This window comes from Eurypyga helias, unplaced genomic scaffold (assembly GCF_000690775.1).
Source record: "Eurypyga helias isolate BGI_N326 unplaced genomic scaffold, ASM69077v1 scaffold448, whole genome shotgun sequence".
NCBI lineage: Eukaryota > Metazoa > Chordata > Aves > Eurypygiformes > Eurypygidae > Eurypyga > Eurypyga helias.
In genome coordinates, this window is record NW_010267432.1 from 58,272 (window position 1) to 75,538 (window position 17,267).

At 42.6% G+C, this 17,267-nt stretch overlaps 1 protein-coding gene across 1 annotated transcript in view; it reads left to right on the forward strand.

Moving 5' to 3' along the window:
- Positions 1-13,852, forward strand: part of GUCY2F (guanylate cyclase 2F, retinal) — a 47,158-nt gene extending 33,306 nt beyond the window's left edge. Inside the window, exon 18 of the mRNA XM_010157406.1 lies at positions 13,714-13,852. Coding sequence (XP_010155708.1) covers positions 13,714-13,852 — 139 coding nt within the window. The remainder of the gene's footprint in view (positions 1-13,713) is intronic.
- The last annotated feature ends 3,415 nt before the right edge of the window (positions 13,853-17,267 follow it).

A 17,267-nucleotide genomic window follows, 5' to 3' on the forward strand; every position in this document is an offset into this window, starting at 1 on the left:
ACCCATCTTGATCATTCTTGTGTAACCTTAGAAGAATCCACCAGTAACATTGCAGAGAGTAGATTTTTTGCTCTTGTCCCAAGGTCCTGATTTTCACTGTTATTTTATAGCACAGACTATTGTTATTGTTATATTGTTATATAGGCTGTGCTATTACCAGATAGGTATAAGATATTATGTCCTGGTTTTTCAAGCCTTGGATGGCTTGATAGTTCAGTTTTGTGCCAGTTTATGGGAGGTTATTTCTCTCTTATTGGTCAATATGGTGCTTTCAAATCACTGCCTTGCATACTTCCACGGGAATTTCCTTATCTGTAGGCCTTTGAGCTGAAGAAGGATGTACTGAATAAATTCCTCTTCTACTCATCTTTTCACCTCGTCCTGAAGCAGCTCATTTTCTATTTAGGGCTTTCCTTTCCACGAGCGCCACAAGCATTTGCTTTCACCTCATGCTTTATTTCGTGACTTGGGTGGTGTAAATAACTACAAATGGGCAGTTGTGGTGGTCTTGCTGAGAAGTGGTACTTATTGAGAGAAGGTTAATAAACTGTGCTTTGTCTCATGTCCATAATATTGAAATGCAAACCTGTGGAACATGAATTTAAGGGTCAGATCCTAGGGGTGGAATTTCAGTGTGAAGAAAGGGCTCCAAGTAATCCTAAGAAAAATTATTTTATCTTCATAAAAATCTCTGGATCTGTGTCTGACTCCATGAGTTTTCTCCTGGAATTCATATAGACCTGGACAACTAGATGAGCTTAGTTTCACTCATGGTCTGTTAATGTTTATTCCTGCCATGACAAGTCATAACCCGTGAGATATGGATTATTTCAGGCCTTCATTGCAGTGGTTTGTGGAAAAGACAGTAGGTAACATCAAAAAAGAGCGCTAACTTCCTATTATTTCCAATAACATAAAACCCATTGGCCAATCAAAGGTGTAAGCACAGTCCTTGGTAGGAGGATTTCTTGATATCTGGAGGCAATTTTCCAGCTCTAGTAGGCAGTCAGGAACAGTTTTATGATCAAGGAGCTCATAGAGCTGTTCCTAGGTGTCTGGGGGCAAATCATGCTTCATTACCCTAGTGTGCTTGCAGTAGTCTTGGCACCCTAGACCTGGAGAATGGTCTTTGACCTTACAAATGTGAGTTTATGTACTAGTTAGGAGCCAAACTTCAGCAAACTTAAAAATACGGGAAAATATTGAATTATGTGATGGGGTTAATACTAATGGTCCTATAAAATACTGTGATAACCCCTTCTGGTATTGCTGAAATTGCTGACAGAATACATCTGATTGTCTAGTAATAAACATCAAGTCACCATGAAATAACTAACAAAGGAACAATTACTGCACCTACATAATTTGAATTTAATTTATATTCATCAATTCCTCTGTTTAATCTCAATTACAGATTTATTAGAAGCATTAGTTGGATCATTCTCATTGATTTCCACTGCCTGCACCAGGTTTTCGTACCTTTGCAGTTGTGTAAGGACATTCAGATAAATGCACTTTACTCTTAAAACCTAAAAGTGCTGTGGGTGACATGGCTCACACATTATACAAATCATTTTAATTAGAAGAAAGGTAGTTCAATTAAAAGGCCTAATATGCTTCTTATCACCCCTACTTTCTTCCAACCACACATAAAATCAAATTAACTTAAAAGCTATTCTTAAAATTAACCTTATGTGAAGCTGCTCAGTGTCTGTATATCTGTTTTCAGAAGCAAAATCTTACTGAAAATCAAGTAAGAAACCCCTTCACATGCTCTTTTTATGGGATAGGGTGGAGGGTCAGCAGCAGTACCAGGACACAGGGACAGTGCAGGTTTAATGTGAAGATCACAGTGCCAGATCCTGCCCCAGAGAATTTTCCTTTTTGAAGGATAACCTCCTTATTTCTAGGTGTGGCTTACATGGGATCTTTAGGCTGACTTTGTTATCACACAGAGCAGGGCGGGCAGTTCAATAGTCTCCTTAATCCTTTCCTTGCTCCTGGGCAATTTTCTACACCTTCCCTGGCAGATGTCTGCCTTGTAATGAATATTATTTCTTCTTCTTCTATGCAGCTTTTTAGGATTTGTATTGCTGTATCTCAGGATCTTGTGGGTTGGAGCTCCACTATGCAATAGCCATAGAAGACAAAAAAAAAAACTTTCCACGAAAGCCTGATACAGCCACAGAAAATAATACCAGATTGGGGTGGACAGAGAAAAGGTGTAAAAAAATTATGAGCCAGCAACACCAAGCATGCTGAGCAGTTTAAGCAGCAGCTTACCTGTAGGGTATTTTTTGGGAGGTTCACAGTCAGATAAGTTTAAAGGAAGGCTGTGAGGTTGCTTTGAAAGTATACAAGGAGACTAGTTTTGTGGCTGAAGAGGAGCCACACAAAAATCACAAAATTGCTAGTTTCTAAATGAGGGATACTGGAAGTGAGCATCCTGTCATGCTCTGGGACAGGCAGCACTTTGTCAGCACTGGTGGAGCACTCCTCTTGTCCAAAAGAGCAGAAAAGAGATGAGGTTACACAAATCTAGCAGATAGAAGCCTGACCTGCACTAAATCACAGATGCGTTTGGCAAAGCATTGAAAAAAACCCATCTAGCACTAGGAAAAACTCAAAAATTCAAAATTCATGAAATTCAAGAAAAAACCTCCAAGAGCCAGGATCATGTTCATTTGCAGTTCCAGGGAGATGAGTGGCAGAGTCTTCTGACTTTCCAACTTTACCACCTTGTTTCGGAAATTCTTTGCTCTGGTACTGAATACATTGCTTTCAAGCAGTAGGAGCCCACTATCCCAGGAGGTACTTTTATCTAGAAGCTTTCCCTTTATAGCACTATTCTAAATTAGCTATGGAAAGTTAACTGGAAAAAAAAAACAAACCTACAATTCAGCAAAGATACAGATCATGAGTCCTCTCAAGGGTTTTCAAGCATGAACCCAGTGTCCAGGGAACCATACAGGAATTTTGGATTTCTATCATCGAACCCACATCCATTCTCTTGTATGAAATCATTTAGGGGGTCTTAAGCCCAGAGGTTCCAGTAGAGCATCAAGTCCACCACCATCCACAATGATAAGAACAACCTAACATGAGAAGTCACTAAAAACTGAAGATGCAGCCAGGGATAGGACGAAGTTTTGAGGATCTACTGTCCTCACGTAGGTGAGGATCAACCCTAAAGAAAGCACCAAGATCCTTGAAGATGAAATGGGTGGGAAGCAGTGAAGCATACTCAAAGAATCCATCTTCCAAGACCGGATGAGAAACATATTTTTATGAGCCACAAAAAAGACACCCATTAGCACAACTTGAAAGTTCTTATTGCTTTGTATATGTTGAGGCACCCTGGCAGGATGGGAGATGATCGGCAGAGAGTCTCTAGTGTTGCCATTGCTGCCGATGTGTCCCGAGGGTGGGGGTGGGGGGGATATTTCCAATCTTCTGTTTGAAGTTTTTCACCCAATGCACTTTTAAATCAGAAATTTAAAAAAAACTTGTAACAAGTAACAGTGAAAAACTTGTGTTGTCCTTACATAGGTGAAATTATACAACAGCATCACAACATTTCCTCAATAAACTTTATAGAAGATATAGCAAGAGTTACTTGGGGAAATCAAACGTCCTCTGGCTCATAGGCTTGATCACCCAGTATCAGGACAGATGCTTTTTGCTTCACATTCAATGCTTTCTTTACAAATTCTTTCTGAACCCCTAATACAACACAAAATGAAGAAAAATTAATATTCTGTTCATGACTATGACATAATGCAGGTGAGAAAGAAGAATTTTTCTCTGAAATCTGATTGAGGGGAGAATAGGGATGAAAGCTGGTGACTCATCTCCCTTTGAATAAGGCTCACTGACTTGGAATGTCATTGCTTCAGCTGATATATTTCAACAAGCTCTTTTTGAGCAAGCTGAGGTTTCTGGAAGAATTGGACAGGATATTAGATTAGAGAATTACTGCCGATATAAGAAACCCTAAATGCAGTGTTCAGAAGAGAAGCAAACAACTACATCTACCAGAAAGGAGGGTGCAGAGAGCTGGTGATCGGTCTCTTCTCCCAAGTGACAAGCAACGGGACAAGAGGAAACAGCCCCAAGTTGCATCAGGGGAGATTGAGACTGGATATTAGGGAAATCATCTTCCTGGAAAGGGCTGTCAGGGATAGGAATGGGCTGCCCAGGGAGGTGGTGGAGCCACCATCCCAGGAGGGGTTTAAGAGCCATGTGGATGAGGTGCTGAGGGACATGGGTTAGTGGTGGGATGAGCAGTGTGGGGTTAATGGTAGGACTCAATGATCCTAAAGGTCTTTTCCAATATAAATGATTTTAAGACTATATGATTCAAAGGCAGGTAGTGACAATGTTTGGCTGGAAGATGGGGTTCAGTGCATCACCCTTTCTTCCATGGATATGGCTATGGTTTTAGGGAAAGCTCGTTCTGAAATGCTCAGGACATGACTGATTTTGTGGAATGTGCTCTGGCTGGCAGCTACAACCTGAGACATTGCTGTGGTGTGCCCAGATGTGCCTGGATGTGCACAGTGTTATCCAGTCTCACGGAGACAGGCTTGGAGGAGAAGTGGGAGGTTAAGATCCCTTTGAAGGGTGTTTTTGCAGAGGGACAGAGAGCGAGCAGTAATCAGCATATCGACAGCAGGAGGGGCTGTCTGGGACAGGTCCTGGCTGCAGGAGTTCATAGAATCATAGAATCATAGAATGGTTAGGGTTGGAAGGGACCTTAAAGATCATCCAGTTCCAACCCCCTGCCATGGGCAGGGACACCTTCCACTAGACCAGGTTGCTCAAAGCCACATCCAGCCTGGCCTTGAAGACATCCAGGGATGGGGCATCCACAGCTTCTCTGGGCAACCTGTTCCAGTGCCTCACCACCCTCTCTGTGAAGAATTCATTTGAGGGTGTCTCTCCTTGGATCTGCCCACACTTCCCCTGAAAAGCAAATCAGAGGGAAGACCAGTGAGAAGTGACCTGAGATGTCTGAACAGGAGCCAGCTTGAGTCTAGGATTGTTTTTGCAGTGTTGCACCCACTGCATGGGCCAGGTGAGTTCTCTGTCCGATCAGGGTACGCTGCCCTCCCTTGTGCCATCTATACAGGCTTTTCATTAGGTAGCAGCCCAAAAGCTCTTTACTGAACAACAGTGCTGAGGGACAAGAAGGGAGAGTACCAAGGAGAAGACATCTCAGAGCCAGCTTCTGCTGCTTTTAATCACCTCCACTTCTCAACCAACCATTTCTACAAAGATACCAACCATCTAAAGTACGAAAAATTGGAGTATGATGAAACATGGGTTAAAATAAAACAAACCATCTCAGAAACAGGTAATGCCAGAGTCAATCCTGACTCATTTAAAGACAAAGGTGTGTGGGAAGCAGTCAGTCAAAGGGGTCCAGGGCTGGCTGGAGCAGGAGCGCAGAGCTGAGATGTTATGGGCTGCCCAGGATACCTGCACCTTTCAATAGGGCATGCGCTGTTGCAGCATACGGGTTTATCTGAAGTGGGGATGAGAGAGGAAAAGTAGGGCAGAGAAGACTATTTCTGGATCTGCGTGTCTCAGGTCTCAAGGTGATTTGAACAGCAGTTGTTCTCACCAAAGGATACAGAGCAGCCAAGTCATAAGGATGTTGTGCTTATGGGTATGAGATGTTTCCCTTATAACTGAGAATGAGAAGCTGTACTGGCTGCCTAAGGTTGAAGCTAGTGACTTGTGTTTTCAGTGCTTAGCAAAAATCATTGTAATGCACCATATTCAGAAAAGAGAAGGCAAATTCCTTAACTATCCAGGGAGCTGGGGCGCAGGACCTTACAGATTTTCTCCTCCTGGCTTCATAAACAAAGGTGGTGGGATGAGAGGACCATGGAAAAATAACCGCTGACTTTAGACAGTTTTGCAAGAGGTTGGGATGGAGTGTGCAGAATCAGCCCTCTCCAGTTGCTCAGATATTAGTGAGTTCAGGAGACGTCAGTGCTGTTTGCACTAGATCTTTCTTGTTATTGTGGTGTGGATGAAGGTCAAGTCATTATCAAACGCTTGTGTGAGCAGTGTCTGGATGTGGAGCTCAGGCAGTCTGTGCTTGATCCCCAAATACTCTGGTCAGGTCTTCACCTTCTGTGGGTCACAGCTTCACCTGCTGTACTATAGCGCAGAAACAGGCAGGAACCTCCTCCAGTCCCCTGTGGATGAAATCCTGTTGGGTGGACTCAAAGAACAAACCCCTCACACTTACCCATGTGTGGCTGCATTTTGCTACTGCATAAAGCGGCTGGAGACAAAGTATTCCTCTTCCTCTTCCAACTGGTAGGGTTTAATCTTATTAAAATGTATTTATCTCTAGTGTAGACACCTCCATGGGAGCTGGTCTTCTTACACATCTTTTAGAGTCAATGCAGAGAATCAGGCACTTCTATGCGCAGCTCCTCTGCCTCACAGAGGACATCTGCTTTGGGATAAACCCCCACTGTGGTCTAGCAGTGCCTGCTTCCATCCAGTGGCTCAGAAGAGAGCCCAAAATATCTGTCTCAGATGGATACATCTCTGTGGCAGACAGCTTAATTTCAGGGAGATGAATCCCACCTGAGTTGTAGATCCCCAGCAGAAGCCATTCTTCAATCAGCCCATCAAGGATAATATCCTCCTGGCTTCCTTGTCCTTGGAACCCAGCCCTAAAGTCTCCAGCACTGATGGGAGGGTTTATAAACAAGGATTGATGCTTTTATAAAAAGGAAAGGTGTTCCCAGAGCTGAGGATTGAGGTAAGCCATGGAAAGACAGCTTGGTTAGATGTTGCCATTTGTTAGGACAGAATTGGCAAAAGAACTGATATTTGATTCCTATCTCCCTGGGGAAAGGCTGTTAAATTTGTGCTAAGCTTTCAGGGAAAAATTTCTATCTCTAGGGATAGTTAAATAGGATTTCAATTTGGATATGTGCCTATAGTTGAAAACCGAGAGTTCCTGGAAGCAACACCCCTGGAAGACCTAAAGGCACTAAGGCAGGAGTATACCAAAGGCACAATCTTCACAGCAGTTTTGTTCTGCTCTTCCCTTTGATGTATGAGGGGGATGATTGGAGGAAAAATGCAATAATTCTCCTGGGATTCATCTTGTCTAATAGATTCAGGATACAGCCATGCTAGATATCTAGTTTGTGCTCCTCACTCATCGAAGTCATTCATCTCCCCCTGGGAGAAGTGTCGAAGTTGTGTCAAGAGCCCTCTGGAAACACCTGGATATACAAATTACAACAGATGCCTGTCACAGAGCAGGCACCTAACTTTGGGACATTTAAAATTAAATTAGTTAACCTCACCCTTTACAGTGAGTCAAGCTGAAGCGACACAAGAGAGGAATAAATAAAATCTGAACCAGACCCAATTTTAGTTTCCCTTTTTCTCACCAGAAGACACTCACCTTTCACTCGCTCTCTGTTACGGTCTGTTCTGTATTGCAGATGAAACTGAACTGGTTCTGTCTCTAATGGCCTACGTGTTCACTGCAGGTGTAGAGCTCATGGGTTACCCTCGGAAGAAATTGCAGAGTTCAAAAGGAGGAAAGCTGAAAAACTCCTTGGCAAAAAGGCCTAGATCTGAGGTAGTAGCTGTAGGACAATCCCAACGTAGCTCTGCTATTTAGTCTCTGCTTATGTGTTCGTTGTCTGCACTTTGCTGGTTTTAGTGTCATGCTTCTTTTTTCACCCTTTTTTTTTTTTGGTCAAAAAGTATGTATTATTCTTTTAAAGTGTCTCATTCAAAAGGTGTTCAGAACAGCAGCACAGCTATCTAAAGATAATTGTAGCCTTGGGATAATTTCTAGTAAATTTATGACTCGTTATCCCACTCTTCCTAAAAGACATTCCTTGTCCTGGAAGATGAAGGTATAACTGTGTTTACCTGCAGTGTATTATCGATCCACTGGATGTCGATGTGCACTGTGCCAGGAAGAGCCCAGTCTGTGGTGTAAACAGAGATAAAACTGGAGTTCAAACCTGGAAGAATCCAAGTTGCCTACTGTTGCTTTTCTGTAATGTGTATCTCCTGCCTAGTGTAACTCCATATCTCATGACATGAAACAGGATGCAGCTCTGTTATTTATCAGTATGGTATGAGAAATAAATGTGGATTTAGGATGATTTGGTTGGAATTCAAAAGTTACATGGAATATAACAGCATGGCCTGAGGTGCTACCAGAGCAAGGCTTGCATATAATCATGCACATCCACACATGCTCGTAGAGGGGCTGTCTCATGAAAATGCTGTACAGTTGGGTTTTTTTAATAGTATCTCTGAAAGCAGCAGTAATGTTCCTGCTTGGTGCCTCTGAACTAACTCTGACTTCATTTTCACTTTGTTAGAGAAAGGCAGAAGTGGATGAAAGCCCAGAATGCCTAGATATAGGCTGGTTACAAACCCCTAAGATGATACACCACATCAAGCTGATAGATTGCTCTAAAGACTAAAACTCCATCCAGTTTTCTCTCAAGGATAAAACCCATCAGGGATCTTTTGGCTGTGTTCCTCTTTCCCAACCACAACTTTTAAAGATTCAGGGTGTTTTACTAGGCTGTTTTATCTCCCTTAAGAGATTTTTAAATTTTTGTCTGAGGGTCCCCCTATTCTAGAAGCTGGGCAGAAATTCCTCATTTCAAAAAAAGGTTTAAATATGGGACACACTGTGCAGAAACCTGCGTAAGTGCTACCATATGTGTACACTTGCTGCTAAACATAAGTTCCAAGGCACAGAAGACTGCCCTGCTGTTCTACACCTATGAGCACAAGCTACTCCTCTGAGGCCAGAGACAGAGCCTCTCTCACTTGGGTTAGCCCTGCTTGACAAAAACTACACGTATACAGATAAAAAAACATTTAGTGCATATATCACCCACAGACATAGACTTCTGCACTGAAGCAAGGCTGATTAGGAATACATTATAGAGAACAGAAGGTACTCATTAGCCCACTTGGCTCAATACATGGGAAACAGAAGAAAAATCAGTAAGGAATTTATACCTGCAGCTTTTCAATAGTCCTAGTTCAATCCTTCTTGTGTGCATGAAGCTTTCAATGGAGGCAACAATATCCTCAACAGACCCTTTTTCCCACGTGCCTGCTGTTGGTTCAGTTATGTTTCCAGCTAATCTATCTTACACATTTATGATGAAATGGACAGTGGGATTGAGTGTACCCATAGCAATCCATGAAGATGCTCAGAGGGCTGAAGCAACTTTGCTATGCTATGAAAGGCTGAGAGGGTTGGGGATTGTTCAGCCTGGAGAAGAGAAGGCTCCAGGGACACTTTATAACACCTTCCAGTACCTGAAGGGGCCAACAGGAAAGCTGGGAGTGGGGACTTCTTTACAATGGCCTGTAGTGACAGGATAAGGAGTAATGGCTTTAAATTGAAAGAAGGAGATTGAGATCGGACATCAGGAAGTTCTTCCTGGAGAGGGTGGGGAGGCACTGGCACAGGTTGCCCAGAGCAGCTGTGGATGCCCCATCCCTGGAAGTGTTCAAGGCCAGGCTGGATGAGGCTTGGAGCAACCTGGAAGTGGAAGTGGAAGGTGTTCATGTCAGGAAGGTTGACCTCTCCCTTCCACCTAAAACCTTCTACAATTCTATGAGATTGAATATGCCATCAAGAACCATGTTTTCATTTGGTAGCAATAAAGGAACACGTACAGAGTTCTCGGATGGAGTGGTCTATAGTTCATTCACCCAGTTCATAGTCCCAATAGTCTGGTACTGTAAACTGTTAACAGTCTCATAGGGTCCTTGCTGTTATAAGATAGGGATGCCCATCTCAGAGTATTTATATATTTTGGAATATTTATCTGGCCTGGAGTCTAGAGGAAGGCCAAGACTCTGCTCCTCATGCTTAGAAAGCAAATCCTTTCACCTTGCAAGAGTGACTGTGGACTTTGGTGGACACATGTATTTGAAGAGAAGTGATGGTTCTAGTTTGATGTTGATAAGAATGTGCAGCAAATCATGAGGAACACCAAAGTGCACCTGCAGTTACCTGAAGATAACCATCATGGCTATACCACTAGTCAGCCCTATACTTTGTCCTGCAGTAAGGTCTGTGATCTTAACATAAAAGGCATCGGAACAGGTTGCCCAGGGCAGTGGTGGAGTCCCCATCCCTGAAGGTTTTTTTAAAAGTCATATAGATGTAGTGCTTACAGACATGGTTTAGTAGGGGGCTTGTCAGTGTTAGGTTAATGATTGGACTAGATGATCTTACAGGTCTTTTCCAATCTAGGCAATTTTATGACTCTATGAAAATCATAGAATCACAGAATGGTTTGGGTTGGAAGGGACCTTAAAGATCATCTAGTTCCAACCCCCCTGCCATGGGCAGGGACACCTTCCACTAGATCAGGTTGCTCCAAGCCTCATCCAGCCTGGCCTTGAACACTTCCAGGGATGGGGCATCCACAGCTTCTCTGGGCAACCTGTGCCAGTGCCTCCCCACCCTCTGCAGGAAGAATTTCTTCCTGATGTCCAAATACAGACCTACTAACCCACTCAGGCAAGTGGGGATCAGCAGAGAGCAACATGGTTGTCAGAGACATTTGTGCAAGGCTGGCAGATGAAACAGCAGCTGAAGACCATATAGGACAAACCATGGCATCTCAAATACTGCTAGAGAGTATCCTCAGACAGCTGAATCCCATCCCCAGCATCTTACAGTTCTTTTGATATGGGGAAGGGGATTTCTCTTCTTCCTACAAGGTCCAGCAGAGCTATCCTACAGAGAGGTCAATGACTCCCTGTGATCCCTAGACTGATCTCACTTTGGAGATGAGCCTTAGACCCCATGCAGGTCAGTCAGAGTTCATTGTGGAGTTCAAAGAGGCAATATTTCACCCCAACATGATTAGTAGCTCCTGTATTTATGGAGGGATCCATGGTGTATAAATCTTACTGTCACCTATATTGCTCTTTGCAGACCTTTAAATACATAAGCATACAGGTAGGGTGTCCTGCAGGGACAAAGGACCAGGCTGGGATCACATAAAAGTATTGAGGCTCAATTTTAAAAATTATTTTAACTCCTTTTTTTTCCCCTTAAGACTTTGTCTTTCCCTGTATTCTGACCTCTTGTCCCATAAACTCAGCTTAGTGACAGGAGATCCCTCAAGGTTATTTCTTGCTCAGGAAATACAGTAAACACCAAAATGCAATCATCTTGCTGTCCAAGCCATAGACCAGCAAGGTGTGTCCGACCAGCAGTTAAGATCTGAAAGCTCATTCAGGACAGGGGTTTTGATAAAGATTATTTCTGTCCTCGAAGATGAAACCCACACCTACACAGAAAGCCATACAATTACAGCTTACCACTTCAGCCCCACTGCAGGGATAAACTCAGATGATTTTGTCTGCATGATAAGATTTTAATCTCCAAAGATTAAACTGCAGCAACCAAACACTCATTTCTATTGATTTTTTTTCCCATCATATCTTTATTCTCTTCACCTTTTCTTCTACTCTGCACCAGCTACTTCTTCTGTCTTGGTATGCAGGGACATCTCCCAGCAACACACCGGAAGGCATATCTTCTTTTTCCAACACCAGAAAGGCCTAAAAAAAAAAAAGAAATTTCTTTTCCTTGTTTCCCTAATGGTTGCAAAACAATTGGGATCATCTTTGACAAGGGCATCCACTCTTTCTCATAAAGTTCAATGGATGAATTTCCAGGGAGAATCTTCCACTGAATCCTAAATTGTATTGGGTTCATACATTTGTGTGATTTATTAAGATTCAGCAATTTGTCTTTAGATACCTTTCCTGTTTTGTGCTTTTGGTTGTCCTGGTTTCCCACTGAGCATGAGTGTGAAGGGAACATGATGTATGCTGAGTTTGGAGGTCCTGGCTCTTCTCTCACTGCATCCAGATTTAATAGCCAATCCTCAGGCAGAGGTAACCAGACCCCATCGGCAGAACCTGAGGTCAATTAAAACAGAATTCCCTTGGATGATAACAAAAAAGCATTAGATATGTAGTGCTACAGTATGGGGTGTCAGAGTGGTCAACCTTGCACACCAGGTTCTGGTGCCAGTGCTATTACTTGACTTTGCTATAGTCTTATATATACTTCAGTTTATATTTGTGTATCTTATAGATACCTAATCGATACTTTAAAGACTGCTCCTCATCTGCTGTCATTAAGGGCAGTTTCAGTAAGGGCTGCTTAAGAATCCTGTATTAATAATTGGTCATTAGTGTGAATACTCCTTGGGGCTAATAATATTTGTTCCCTTCATTTCAAGACCTCGTATCTTACACTTTTGGGATAGAATCATATAATCATAGAACCACAGAATGATTTGGGTTGGAAGGGACCTTTCAAGGCCATCTAGTCCAACCCCCTGCCATGGGCAGGGACACCTTCCACTAAATCAGGTTGCTCAGAGCCCTGTCCAACCTGACCTTGAATGTTTCCAGGGATGGGGCATCTACTACCTCTTTGGGCAACCTGTTGAGTGTTTCACCACCCTCATAATAAAAAATTTCTTCCTTCTATCTAGTCTAAATCTACCCTCTTTTAGTTTAAAACTATTACCCCTTGTTCTATCTCAACAGGATCTCTACTTCATGTAGTCAGTTTTACATATATTTCTATGGTAAAGTAATTGCTTGTTCGTTGTACACAACAATGGCATTTTAAAGCCATAGGTATGTATATAGACAAGAATTTCTCAATTATTTCTTTTTCATAACTATATAATCACTATGGTGTTACTGGTGTGAGTCAGCATTTGTTCTTTTTGGTTTACAACAGCTGGAATGATGTTTTCTTCTATTATACACGGTAAATTTCATGTCATGTGATGCTTTATGTAGGGCAGGACATCTGCAGACTGGAGACCTACCTAAAGCCTTGCCATTCACTCAGCTTGTGGCCTTCTACAAGTCCTTGATGTTTGTTTTGTCTCTGAACCTCCCATTATGTTATGATAAATTGGTGCCCACAGACAGATGGTAGAACCAGGGCATCATGGGCACTTGAAGTATCATAGCAGGTGATCCTCTTCAGCTCCACCACATCAGTTTACTAGCCTGGATCTAGATGTAGTCTCTCAGCCCAGCTCCTAAGTCCTGGTACTCAGCAGAGCTTATTCTGTCAGGAGCAGTGCCAGGCTAAGGGAGCAAAACCACACCTGGATCTGAGATGGATGCCAGGGCTTTCTGGTTCTCTGCCCAACCTGTCTTGGTCCTGGTGAGATCATGGGGCTGCTGGAGCAGCTGGACCTTCAGATTTCTCATTGGTGGTAGTGAATGGCCTCAAACCCAGAGAAACCCAGCCAATTAACAGCGAATGTTTTATTACCAGCTATGGGCTTGACGAGGCTTGTGATGCACTGTTAGGAATGTTTTTCAGGAGCAGCTGAAGCCCTTTGGTTGTTTCTGTCCAAATGTAATTTACATTTGTAAAGTGGTTATCCTTGGATGAAAGATCTATGTATCCCATTAACCCATGCAACAGCTCCAGGGGTTGTATGGTCTACTGGGACCACCACATCCCTGCAGCTCCCTACCAACATCCCTCCTTGCCTGATGCTTCTTGGTGTCTTTGAGAATGTCTGATGTTTCTGCTCTGTCTGACACAAAGTGATGCAGAGCATGGCTGTTCCTTAGCGAGCAGGGCTGCTAACTCCTCCTCTCTTCTCTGTTTTACAGCAACAACTGGCCAGATGTACTGACCAGGAAACTCAAATCTGTCCTGAGGGACACAAAGAGGACACTGACAAAAGCAACCTTTAAAGATCTGAGGAGCACAAAGGAGGCTGGAATAAGTATGGAAGAGGAGGAAATCTGAGCAGAGCACAGCAAAGAACTAATAAATCAGGACGGACACCTTGAAGCCAACCCATTTAATTCCCTTCCAGCTAAAAGCAATATAATTGATGAAGCATCTTAGCTCTTGCAGAGTGTGAACCTCAGCAGGCAGATGAAACCTGGGCATCATCTCTTGTGAAAGTGGGCACCAGCTCAGAGCTGTATGTGTGTGGTTTTGGCAGGGGTCCACTCGGGAGGAAAGTGATGGTGATGGTAGGGCCAGCTCTTCATCCTCATCTGTCACAAGGATGAGCCCAAAGAATAATATTTCAGCTAGGTATGCATCGCAGCACAAACATGTCTGGCTGCACTTGGACCTGGATTTGAACAATAATGTCAAGTGCAAAAATGGGTTAACTGTTTTGCATTAAATAGACCTTTTGTTGTTGTTGTAGGAAGCTCTGGTTTCATGAAAACCAGTGCAATTCAGAAGAAAATGCTTTCAACCACAACAAAAAATACTTTTACTCCCCCATAAGGGGAAATTTTGAATCAAAATGTTTTGTTCCTGTATGTCAATTTAAGCTGAAACATTTTCTTTTCAATCGACATTTCAGCTGCAAATGCCATTTTAATGCTATTTTCAAAACTGAAATGAGAGTTTTGAAATGAAACATTTTGGTATGAATCAATATTTGTTTCCAAATGCCAAAATGTGATTCTGCTCAAAATGTCAAAATATGTCATCTTCACCATTCCAGATCTAAACTGGAAGAACATTTTGTTTTGCTCTATACACACACATATAGCATATTTAAATCGTTTTATGTTTTTCATCCCAAAGCAGGATGAAAGTGGAATGCCAAGATATTGGAAAACTGAGATGCAGAGAATGACACGCTGCGGTTCTTTTAGCTGAGCAATACTAATAAGATATGAATTTTCTTTCCTGCAAAAGTGGGGCTGAGGGAATGAAAAGTACATCACTTAAGCTGTGCAAAGCCTAAAGCACATCGATCTTTTTCCTTTCCCATCTCCAGGTGGCCTCAAAGGCACTTGTCTTCAAAGTAAGCCTCCCAGCGGGTAAAAATACCTTTCTGCAGAGGGCCAGCATTTGGCCTGCAGGCACTTCTCACAGAACACACTTAGTCAAGGGCAAATCATTTTGTTGTTGGCCACTTCTTCCAGGATTTTTACTCCTGTTCCACATCTGGCTTCTAACAAACTTCTGGGAATCGTCATTCTCTCTTCTGCAAGGCTGAAGAGAACAGCAGTTATGGTAATTTAGTTAATATTACCACCAGAAGGTGCTCAGTGAAAACAGAGTCCTTTCTCAAGCTCAGTTTGAACTCTTCTCATCAGAGCAACCAGAGCAGATTTTTATCATTCAGATGATGAATAAGAGTTAACAAGCACTCCACCAAAACCTCTTTGGTTCTTGCAAATACCTTTATGAATCGAGGCAAGCCAGACTCCGCAAAGCTAAAGAAGATACGGTTTTCACTAGTTCACCGTAGCAAGTATAAAACGTGTACTGTCAAAGTAAGAGCTGTTTGGAGTATAGACACTGGAAAAGTGAAAACAGAAGGGAAATTCATTAATATTATTTAATAATGAGACTTTACTCTGTGTCACCTGGTTTTGTGAAAGAAGCTTTTGCCTATTTAGTGATGAGAGGTGACATTCCAGGCGGGAAAAGTTGGCCCTTGAAAGACGTCTGTCAAAAGGCTTATACAACCCTGAACTATCAAACAGGGCTTAGGAACGCTTTCACCTTCTGCGCTATGCTCACCCTCTGTTTCCAGATTCATTCAGGAATGAAGTCCTGTGGAAGAGACATGGGCCAGGCAATTCTGACACAATAGACCTCAATATACAGTTCCGGGAAGAGATGTTACATGGATTAGTCTATGCAATCGTGAGTTTAAATTCAAAGGATTTCTGCATAGTTCACATATTTTCCATTATTTTTCCATGCTAAATACATTGATTGGTGCTGTTCTGTTACATAGTGGTGTGGGTTCAATCAACCTGACCCTATGTCTTGGCTAAAGAGAATTGCAAGATGTGTCAGAGAGAAGGCACATCCTCTTTGTGTGGGACAGAGGACCTTTCCCTCTGCTCTTGGTGTGATATTTCCATATAAGTGTGAGTTGCATCAATGGGTTTTGCTTGGAAAGGCCTATGTGTAGTCAAGGCTGGCCTCTACATGGAATGAAATACCCACAATGAAGTGCAAAAGGAGAATCATCTGGCTAAATACAGCCCTGTAATGAAAATGGGCACTTCCCAGGAGTGTTTCTTAGGCTCCTGCATTTGGATACTTCTGCGTGTCCCGGGTAACTCAGCTTCTGTTACAGTTAATGGAGATCAAGCCAAAAAGTCCAAGGAGCATAATGACTCAGCTAAGCCTAAAATGGGTGCCTACATCTGGCTAGCATGGTCACCCCTAAACTTCACTGACTATTGGGAAGGTCTCCATTCAAGCAATGGGAGCCTGGTGCACACAGAGATACCCAGATGGAGATGCCTGTGATGTAATTCAGCTGCCAAAACCAAGTGGTTAATGCCATTTAGGATGCCCTGAAGTACCTACAACATCCAGACAGAGATGGTAAATAAGACACAGGACCAGATCCTTTCGCAATGGCAGATGAAGGCCAGACAGCAGACATTAAGATCTGAAATAATTCTAGACAGATATGGTTGGTGAGATACACCTTTAAAGTTGGGTGTCCTAAACCAAAAGTGAAACCAATCCTAGATGGGCATTCAAATGGATGAACCATGCCCTAAAAGTGCTTGCCATCGACTCTAACAGGAGCAGCACTGGGCAGCTCAGGTGGAGAAACCTGCATCATAGATGACTGAAGTCAAGTTGGATGAACCTCACTCCCACATAGATATCATCATTGGGTCATAGGAGGTGCTGAACTCCCTCGCCTTTTCCCTAGGTCTGAAAACTCTGCCACTTGGCTCATCTAAATATGTTAACCCTCTCTAAAACACTTGTTCTTCCCAGCACATAGGCAAAATAGATGTAAAGGAAAATACATACGAGCAGAAAACAGAAAATCTATGAAGCAACTTGCTCACTGAAACAGTTCCCATCAATCTATGTAGCTGGCAATGTGTGCAGGAGGGACAGTGACCTTCTATTTCTGCTGTATATCAAATGAAACATTTGTAAATGCTTGAGGAAAACAAAACCCAGCATCACATCTCTTCAACCTACCACTATGCGTATATTCTCCCTCTCAACATCTACACATAGGTACAGATACATATATATTTTAATTTTGAGGTACCCATTTTTTAATTTCAGTGGTTTTTTTCTTTATTTATTTCATCACTTCATGCTTACCCACTAAGAAATAATCCTTTCAGTGTGGATTTTTGTTAGTCCAAGGAAAGACAAGTTTAAGAAAATGTTGGGTAGCCAAAAACTGAATTTC